The sequence below is a fragment of the Vipera ursinii genome (genome assembly GCF_947247035.1).
Source record: "Vipera ursinii genome assembly, chromosome: 1".
Lineage (NCBI taxonomy): Eukaryota > Metazoa > Chordata > Lepidosauria > Squamata > Viperidae > Vipera > Vipera ursinii.
The window spans coordinates 33,407,847-33,418,630 of NC_139512.1; the positions used below are offsets into that span (position 1 = coordinate 33,407,847).

General features: G+C 42.2%; 1 protein-coding gene across 8 annotated transcripts in view; it reads right to left on the reverse strand.

Moving 5' to 3' along the window:
* Positions 1-7,507, reverse strand: part of MARK3 (microtubule affinity regulating kinase 3) — a 75,722-nt gene extending 68,215 nt beyond the window's left edge. For all 8 annotated transcript variants that reach the window (XM_083360032.1, XM_083360029.1, XM_083360031.1 and 5 more), the window contains exon 1: positions 6,541-7,507. In XM_083360032.1, coding sequence (XP_083216158.1) covers positions 6,541-6,597 — 57 coding nt within the window. In that variant the 5' untranslated portion in view covers positions 6,598-7,507. The remainder of the gene's footprint in view (positions 1-6,540) is intronic.
* Positions 7,508-10,784: the final 3,277 nt, after the last annotated feature.

Below are 10,784 nucleotides of genomic sequence, written 5' to 3' on the forward strand. Positions count from 1 at the left end.
AAATCGCATGAATGCTGGAAACTACTAATATTCAAACACATCTCAATGCTGGAAAAGGGTGCCAATCATGAGAAGGTATTACTGGACACTGGCACACTGCATTATAGCATGGCAATCTCACAATATTATTTTTCTAATTAAAAACAACAACAAATGAAACTTGGTAGATGCCAAGAATTATGTCCATGGGCATTCTTGTGCTCAAAATGCACCATATTTCCCATGATATGGATACTTGGAAACAAAGAATAGCTTTGGATTTATCACAAAACAATGTGTTAGTTAGGGACCAAGGGGATTACCTGTACAAAATAAATAATACTGAATTATAAATAATAATGAATTATATTGCATAGAACATTACAGCTTCATTGTTACTTTCAGGAGAGAACAAAATTGCTGCTTTTTTCACAATCTACTATACCAGAGGTCTTCAAACTCGGCCCTTTTATGACTCATGGACTTCAACTCCCAGAATTTCTCAGCCAGGCATGCTGAGTCCATGAGGCATGCTGGCTGAGGAATTCTGGGAGTTGAAGGCCATGAGTCATAAAAGGGCCGAGTTTGAAGACCCCTGTACTATACTGTCCCAATCATGCCAAGTCTGTTTACTAATCAGACTATGTTCTTACTGTTATCAGCACTTAAATGTAAATATAGCAATTTAAGAGTAAGACAGAGGCAAGCCCAATTCATCAATAAAATTGTCAACCTAGGCCACTTCTTATTCAGCTATTGTTAGTAATTATGGAACCATACTAACATCCAACAGGGAAAGATCTGTGATTTGTATTAGAAAATCTCTTTTTAGATTTCAATTTTATTATGCAACATAAAGCTATTTTAAGAAGTCATTTTTGCCCCAAAAATTCTCTTAGAAATAAAATCCCGGAGATATGTTAAGTTGGGAATTCAGGAATGTAAATGTCAAATGTCAACCCTAAATTTTTATTTAGTTATACAAGTGTGTGTGTGTGTGTGTGTGTGAGAGAGAGAGAGAGAGACTGTCATTATTTAACTGCTTTTAAAAAAACCCAAAAACAAATGCTGTGAAACTTCCATATTCCAATATACATATTGTATAATGTGAATATAATTGATAAATATCTCCAAGATGATAAATATAAAATAAATATAATTATTCTTGATTTTCACTCCCAAAACAACTCCATTAATACTTATACAAGAGTTAAGTCCATCTCTAATAACCCCTTTTTTTTTCTTCACTTCTATTATGTCAGATTCTGAAACTGCCTGGACAAGTCCCTGAACTTTCTTGGCAAGGCTTTTCAGAAGTGGTTTGCTACTGTCTCCTTCCTAAGGTTGAGAAAGTGACTGACCCAAGGTCACCCAGCTGGCTTTGTGCCTAAGGAAGGGCTAGAACTGATGATCTCCATGTTTCTAGCATAATGCATCAATCACTAGACCAAATTGGCTCTCCAGTGAAATTGCTTCCAAGTAAAAAGCCATTAACATTGCCATCATGAAAATAAATTGTATGTGATTATATATTGGTTTTGACTGCTTTTTTATGAAAAGAGTAGCCTTGACTGAAGCAGTTTACAAATTCATAAATAAAGATGCCTCAGCAAATACACTTGATTCACATTCCACAGCTATGTCCTAACCTCTACTATATAATGGTTCATTTAAAACAGGGGTGTCAAACTGCCGGCCCACGGGCCGGATGCGTCACAATGAAACCGTGCCCACCCCATTGCCGGCAATGGGGGAAAAGCTCCGATACGTCACACGACGTCACGTGATGTCGCGAGTTTGACATGCCTGATTTAAAACAAGTCACTTAGCATAGGCAGTTTGATTTATGAATTAACAGTACATAATTCACTATGAACTCCATGGACTATTGAGAAAGACTGCATGGCAAATGCACCACACTGGAATACTGCATGAACATTTTCAAAAAATGATACTGGTAAATCACCTTAAATGTATTATTTCTAATTTAAACACAGTAGCTGATCTTTGGCACATTTTATGGTGCCATAGCAAAGTCTGATTTCATCCATTTATTTCATGCTACAAATGGGTCTTTTAATAATTCTGTAAGATGTGTTGTTAGCTCACAGTGCTTATAAAATGCAATTCAAACACATGCCTTATAACGGGTAGGCAACCTTGGCTCTTTTATGACTCGTGGACTTCAACTCCCAGAATTCCTGAGCCAGCATAGCTGAAGTTGAAGTTCACGAGTCATAAAAGAGCCAAGGCTGCCTACCCCTGCCTTATAAGAACAATATTTTCAAATTTACCACAATTCAGTTTTACTCAACATGGGGTTCTCCAGACTACAACTCTGCTTACATTCAACCAGCTTAGATAGCTATTGGTTGTGCTAACTTTGCATACCTTCATCCCGGGTTCATTCGGATATTCCACCTCTAGCTATGGGGGGTGAATTATTACCCCCCGTAGATAGGGCTCGCAACTTGGGGGTCCTCCTAGATTCACGGCTCACCTTGGAAGATCATATAGGAGCCGTGACTAGGGGGGCCTTCGCACAGGTTCGCCTGGTGCGTCAGTTGCGGCCCTATCTTAGCCGGGATGATCTATGCACGGTCACTCATGCGCTCGTGTCCTCTCGTCTGGACTACTGCAACGCTCTCTACATGGGGCTGCCCTTGAGGACCACTCGGAAGCTCCAACTGGTACAGAATGCAGCCGCGAGAGTGGTGTTGGGAGTCTCCCGATACTCCCACGTTACACCTCTGCTCCGTGAGCTGCATTGGTTGCCAGTTGTCTTCCGGGTGAGATTCAAGGTACTGGTAACGGTATTCAAAGCACTCCATGGCATGGGGCCGGAGTACCTCAGGGAACATCTGCGGCCGGCATCAAGCTCCCTGCGCCCTGTGCGTTCCCACAGAGAGGGCCTCCTCAGGGTGCCACCGATCAGAGAATGTCGATTGGTGGCCCCCAGGGGGAGATCCTTCTCTGTGGGCGCTCCGGAGCTGTGGAATCAGCTACCGGTAGAGCTCCGGACGGCGCCCGATCTTCGCTCCTTTCGCCGCGATCTCAAGACATTTCTGTTTGTACAAGCCGGCCTAGCCTGAGGGGGAGTGTTGGGGTTGTTTTATCTTTCGTTTTTTAATTTTTCTGGGGGTTTTTAGCGTTGTATTTATATTGTTTTTAACTAGGGCAATTGTTTAATCTTTTTTTTAATGTTTGTATTTGCTATTTTATTCTGCCCTGTGAACCGCCCTGAGTCCTCAGGGAGAAGGGCGGTATATAAATGTTATTAAATTAAATTAAATTAAATTAACTAGGCTGGATAGCAGTTGTGGTGCAATACATCTGCAACTATCAGACTAGGGAAACCAGGCACAAGGCACTGCAAGGATATAGTCTAGAAGAAACTCAGTAACAAACTAAAATTGTGTCTTGAATGCCTGGCAACAGCCTGTAGTTTTTTGGCAACAATTTAAGAAGTAGCTTGCCAGTTCCTTCTTCCTAAGAGAGAATGATTGGCCCAAAGTCACCCAGCTGGCCTTATGCTTATGGTGGGAACAATTTCTTAGTTTCTAGCCTGATGCTTTAACCACACTAAACTGACTCTCAATCTAAAATAAATTAGGTTTATTTTAGGAACTGTGCAAAGACAATGGGGTATACAGATGTGTGATAAATATCCTTAAGAATATTGTGTAAAACAGTTATTCCAATGTACAATCAAATGAATCTTTGATTAATACACTATTTATGTAAAGGACCTCCATCTTTCTCAAATGTCCATTAGATATTATTTTATCATAATGATGCAAATGACATTTAAATAAACGTAATGAAGGTCCTCTATTTTTAAAAATGCCTTGTGTAGCCTACTTTGGATACAATAGTCATGTCAAATATTTTCTGAGGATGTTTCCGGTAGTATCAAAAATGTATTAAACTGGAAGAGGGATTGCCCATTAAATGTAGGTTTCTTTATACATCCCCCCATGTTTGACAGTTGTGGCTTGCAAAGAAAATATGAAATGTGAAAGCCACCCCCAGGATGGATGTTGTAAGTGGAAAAAAAAATTGCTAGAATACAAATGAGCATTTATTCATGTTAAAATATGAATGAAAGCATTGTATATAGAATTTCACAATCAAAGCCAAATTCACTTGTAGTGTTAAGCAATATTTGTTTTAGTCTTGGTGTGATGTGCAAGCCTACTCATTATAGTATCATGCTATTTCTAAATCAGACTACAAAGACTGGTTCAACACAACTAAAAATCCTATACTCACAGTATGTGTGAATGAAACCAGAAACAGAAACTCAAGAGCTTAGACTTGTAAGCATAGTGAAATAATTCCAGAAAGTCAGGTCAAAAATTACAGATTCAGAATAAGCCATCTGATTTCAGAATACTAAAACCTGAAATTGTTTATAGAAATTATGGCCAGCGGTTTTAAGAAAGTGATCTGCTACACTAATATATACAATTTCACTTTAAAAATTACTTACCAGTATTGCACTACAAGAAGCAGAGATAATTTTTATTCAGCATTTTTCTAGAAATCAACATGAAACTATTCTTTTCTAGTAGATGCTGCAGAATACTATCTTGGAAAATGCCACCCAGGCTCCATCGGATAGCTTCTGTATCATCAGGGATGACAAACTTTGAAATAACAAAGTACTGAATTCATAACAACTTGACAAGGTGGTTTTCATTTTAAATCCATTTCACTTAAAACTTCTCCACTACAATTGCCACATTTGCAATGAGGAAGTATTTCAACATTAGGAATTTAAAAAAGGACAAGTTTATATGCAATTGAAATTGAAATTACAGATACACATTCTGAAATTTAAAATGTTTAGAAGAATTGTGTATTCTATTCATGTTTGATCAAAGACAGGGTAAAATGATATTAGCCACATTCATACAGCAAGCCAGATTTGCTTACTGCTTCTTATACAGGCCACAATGCAATTACAAATAATATACTCAGAAACAAAGAAGCACGGAAAATTTGACCCCCAATTTTCTAAACCCCCATGTTTTTTCTCAAGGTACATGCCTACTTCAGACTGACAAATATTCCATGGTGTTCTTTGTTGAATAACAATGATACATTAATTAGCTATTTAAATATTCATATACTCTGCAACTTTATTGATGGTATTAGAGTACAGCATAAGGACAATCTTCACACATTACTTTTAAATTACATTAAGTGATTGATGTAAACACTAAAAGATCTAAGGAAAGTGCATTATGAATAATCCTACTAAATTCTCAGAGTAACCATGATTTACAGAAATACCTAATTCTGAACAATTTTATCTAAAATCAAACTTTGAAAGCTTGAACTGAAGTCCAAAATGTTCTATAGCTGAATTTCTGCATTTAACTTTTGCTAAACACAAATGTGCAGGTTGTATCAAGAGCTAAAGTAAACAAAGGAGAAAAGTTTTATCAACGATAGTGAATACAAAACCCTGATAATACAATTGTTCTAAACATATTTTCCTCCTGTCTAAACTTGTGTCAATCACATTCAACTGATTAATAAGCAGAATTGATTAAAAAGCCATTATAAAACATTGTTATATTTCTCATTCCTGTATTTAAAATCCTAATGGAACTTAACATTTTCCTTTCTTGGAACCTAATAAGCTTCTAGTTTACTATTAACCTGCAATCAAACCAAATACAGATAGTTATTTCTTATGACTTAAGATCTCTATCAATCAACATGTTTTTTTCTACAGTACAGGATTTCTTTTGATTATCTTTTTAAAGTGACCGACCAAGATAAATGCTAGGGGTTCAACATACAGTCTGCTTTTCATTTCCACAAAACATCTGTATCTAAGCTGTTTGACAGTTAAAAATACCCGATAAAAACAGTTTTTTTCAATATGCATGAAATTAGCAAATATGCTATTTAAGGATGGATAATTCCTCTCCAGTACCACCCAAAAATGAAGCTCTCTTATTACACAACTGAATATCAGTATCGAAGTTTAAACAGTTAAAGGAAATACAAATTAGATATGAAAGAGGTAATACTGTTCATTATCTGTCAGAACAAATGACCCATTCTTTCTTACAATATATGTATTCGTGATCCCTTTTTAGCAATATATTTTATGTCTAAGAATGTATGTTCATTTCAATTCTCCATTGTCTTCTGAAAACATATTTTTAAGCATGAGGCTTATTTTGAGAAAGAGATGAGATAAAAAGCAGGATTCTAAACACAATAAGGTTATTACAACAAGCAGGCCTCATAGAAGTTTTCTTGCAATTGACATTTTGCAACAACCAACCTGTAAAAAATAACCATTATCAGATTTTCAGCTTCCATAAAACCTGCAGTAGATTTCCCTATGTAATATTAAGCTATATTTTAAATGAATATAGACTATTTCTCTATATTGATTTTTTTCACTGAAAACAGCAAGATTTTTTCATTAATCTAAGAATCTGCATTATCACTTATACTCTACGACATTATTAAAATGGTATTCAGTTACTACGAAACTACACATTACACCAATGAAGAATCCTTAAGCGCACTCACGTTTTCAGTGTCCCGTTCATTCACCGTGGGCAATGGAGTTCTAGTAGACATTTTCATTCACTTAGCTGGAAGCACCGTTTGCAATGGCAAAATCCAACTGTTTATTATATAAAAATAAAAAAAAATCCTAACACCTCCCTCCCTCCGAACACATATACATATATATTTACAAAAAAAATGTGATTTTACAGCATGGCAGCAGTTCTCAAGTGCCACCATCAAGAAAAAGGTAGTATGGGGAAAGAAATTTGAGTTATTTCCTCCACCACCGCTACCCCTCTTTCTCATCTATCTTCCAGTCTGATAATGGAGCATGATATCCCTTTGGGAATTTTCAGGAATCATCTTATAGACAGCTTACGGTCTTTAGAAGGTGGGGACGACAGATTAGGAGAAGATTGTCCCGGAGCACCAAAAGAAAAATGGGCCAAAAATTGTCCGGTGCCGTTAAGAGGAAGAAACAGCGGGGAGCGAGAAGAGATGGAGCGGCAGCGAGAGTGCAGGGCGCTGCAGCAAGCAATACGGTACAGCCCAACTTGCAGGCTGCTGAGGAAGGAAAGTGGAAAACCAGCAGTCGCTTTCCGCGCAACCACGGTCGGCTGCGAAAAGAACAAGGAACCACCCAGAGCTGGTCAAAGGAGCGGGCCAAGCCCTCCGCGTTTTCTCTCTCTACAAGGATCGCTTCACCGGGCCTCGGCTCTCATGTTTTAATTGCGCCCCCTCCTCTTCCTTCTTCTCCGGGACAACTCCCAACTCCTTGGCTCCCTACCCCTATCCCAAAGGGGAAGAAGGCTCAGAGCCGAGGAGAAAAGACCCTTCCGTCACAGCTTGGAGGGTTTGCCGGGTGGAATGCTGTAGAAGCGAACACCTCTGCCGCCGCCAAACGAGTCGCCTTTGCTCTCTTCTCAAAGCAGTAGCAACAGCGGCAGCGGCAACAACGCCGCCGCTCCCGGATGATCCAAGATGGCCGCCCGGCTTCCTCTGTTCCTACATGAACCGGAAGAGACCGCCCCTTGCACAGGGACAGGCCATGGGGGGGGGGAGAGAGGCCGAGGGCGCAAGCGCAGGCGTGCGTGCACGGTTCGCCTCTTGTTGCTAAGGTGTTTTGGCGGGGTGGCGGCGGCGTTGGACGAGCGCTTTTCGTGTGGAGGAAAGGAGAAGCCTTGTGTTTCAAAGGTGCTGAAGAAGTTTCTTGGATGAGAAGCGAAACGTCTTCAAAGAAAAACAAGGCAGTCCAGTTGCCTCTTAAAAAAAACACCTTTCAGACAACCATCATCCAGGTCATAGTTATCCCAAACGTGCTTTTTCACGAGGCAACTGGACTTTCTTGTTTTTTTTTTCCTTGAAGACGTTTCGCTTTTCATCCAAGAAGGTTCTTCAGCTCTTGAGAGCAACCATGATCTGGATGACTGAGAATCTCCATAGACGGGAAGCCTTGTGCTCCTCTCTTGACAGACTGAGGGCTTGCGCAGTTACCCGCACAACTTACTTCCCTTTAAAGGTTTTGATCATTTTTATTGCCAAACTTGGGTTAGGGTTAGGCTTTTTGCGAATGGTTGGAAAATTGAACATGGAAAAAAACCTAGCTGTCGGAATCCATTTATATCACATTCATAAATGTATGTTTAATATATTATCATCCCCCCCCCATGGATTCTGCCATCTCCTGAGGAAGGAGGAGCCTACATTAGGTCTTATCTCGCTGCGATAAGGGAGGCGAGGTCTAACCACTTCGCCACCCTTATCGCGTCCGCAGATAATCGCCCGGCTGCCCTGTTTAGGGTGATTCGCTCCCTCCTAAATCAGGAGGTGAGGGAGGATCCCTTGCAGGGTTGTGCCGAGGAGTTTAACCAACATCTGTCGGACAAAATCGCTCGGATTCGGACCGGTCTGGACTCTGACTGGTTAGAGTCTGACGATCAGGACACTGGCGGTCTTGTCGATATCATCTGGGAGGAGTTTGATTCTGTGACTCCGGAGGAAGTGGACAGGATCATGGGGAGGCTGAGCACCACCACGTGTTTATTGGACCCGTGCCCTTCCTGGCTGGTTTATGCAGCCCGGGAGAGGACACGCAGCTGGTTCCAGGCAGTTATATCGGCTTCTCTGAGTGAGGGTAGCTTCCCTGCCGTCTTGAAAGAGGCGGTGGTGAGGCCCCTCCTCAAGAAGCCTGCCTTGGACCCAGCTGTATTAAACAACTTTCGTCCTGTCTCCAACCTTCGCTTTCTTGCGAAGGTTGTTGAGAGTGTGGTGGCGCATCAGCTCCCTCTGGTCCTGGATGAAGCGGATTATCTAGACCCATACCAATCGGGTTTCAGGCCCGGGCACAGCACGGAGACGGCATTGGTCGCGCTGGTGAATGATCTCTGGAGGGCTCGGGACAGGGGATATTCCTCTGTCCTAGTCCTATTAGACCTCTCGGCGGCTTTCGATACCATCGACCATGGTATCTTGCTGCGGCGTCTCAGGGGATTGGGAGTGGGAGGCACAGTTTTACAGTGGTTCTCCTCCTATCTCCAGGGACGTTCGCAGTCGGTGTTGGCAGGAGGACAGAGGTCGACCGCGAGGTCTCTCATTTGTGGAGTTCCTTAGGGGTCGGTCCTCTCGCCTCTCCTGTTCAACATCTACATGAAACCGCTGGGTGAGATCATTCGTGGCTTTGGAGTTGGGTATCATCAGTATGCTGATGATACCCAACTTTTCCTTTCGACCCCAAACCACCCCAGTGATGCCCTCAACGTGATGTCCCGGTGCCTGGAGGCGGTTCGGGTCTGGATGGGGAGGAACAGACTCCAGCTCAACCCCGACAAGACTGAGTGGCTTTGCATACCTTCATCCCGGGTTTATTCGGATGTTCCACCTCTGGCTATGGGGGGTGAATTATTACCCCCCGTAGATAGGGCTCGCAACTTGGGAGTCCTCCTAGATTCACGGCTCACTTTGGAAGACCATATAGGAGCTGTGACTAGGGGGGCCTTCGCCCAGGTTCGCCTGGTGCGCCAGTTGCGGCCCTATCTTAGCCGGGATGATTTATGCACGGTCACTCATGCGCTCGTGTCCTCTCGTCTGGACTACTGCAACGCTCTCTACATGGGGCTGCCCTTGAGGACCACCCGGAAGCTCCAACTGGTACAGAATGCAGCCGCGAGAATTGTGTTGGGAGTCTCCCGATACTCCCACGTTACACCGCTGCTCCGTGAGCTGCATTGGTTGCCAGTTGTCTTCCGGGTGAGATTCAAGGTACTGGTAACAGTGTTTAAAGCCCTTCATGGCATGGGGCCGGAGTACCTTAGGGAACATCTGCTGCCGGCATCAAGCTCCCTGCGCCCTGTGCGTTCCCACAGAGAGGGCCTCCTCAGGGTGCCACCGATCAGAGAATGTCGATTGGTGGCCCCCAGGGGGAGATCCTTCTCTGTGGGCGCTCCGGAGTTGTGGAACCAGCTACCGGTAGAGCTCCGGATGGCGCCCGATCTTCGCTCCTTTCGTCGCGATCTCAAGACGTTTCTGTTTGTTCAAGCCGGCCTAGCCTGATGGGGATTGGTGGGGTTTTTTAATTTTGTGCTTTAATTTTAACTAGGTGTTTTAGAATTTTATTCCAACTGTTTTAATATGGGCAATTATTTAATCTTGTTTTAATGTTTGTATTTAGTATTTTATTCTGCCCTGTGAACCGCCCTGAGTCCTCAGGGAGAAGGGCGGTATATAAATATTATTAAATTAAATTAAATTAAATGTGGATTCAGCCTGCCTTAGGTTATTTCAAAGACCAAGGGAAACCTTTTGAACTGGGGGAACAAAGGGGGGGGTTAGGGAAGAAGGCATCTGGCCTGTGTCTCCATTTGAATCTGTAAAGGAAGAAGGCAATAACCATAAAGATTCAAAGTTCCCTTTTTCCCACAAAAGGGATGACACGAAATAAAATGATGGGGGGCTGAGCAAATGGGGTTGAGGGAAGGGGGTTTCAACCGGGAACTCTTTATAAAGTTTCAATTTGTAAAACAATACCAAGTCCTGTCTTGTAATTCCACAACCCAGCATGTCCTAGTAAAAATTCCTTTTGGACTAGAATTGACTCCAAGAGTTTTTGTTTTCCTAAGACGTGGATTGGGATGGATCCTGACAGTAGACAGGACTTGCACTGAAAGTCAACCTGGCAGGGAGAAACCTTATCGGGGGACTTTGCAATAAATACTATGTCTGGCAATGAAGCAAGAGAGGAGGGAAGCCCCATGGAGAGGGAGTCT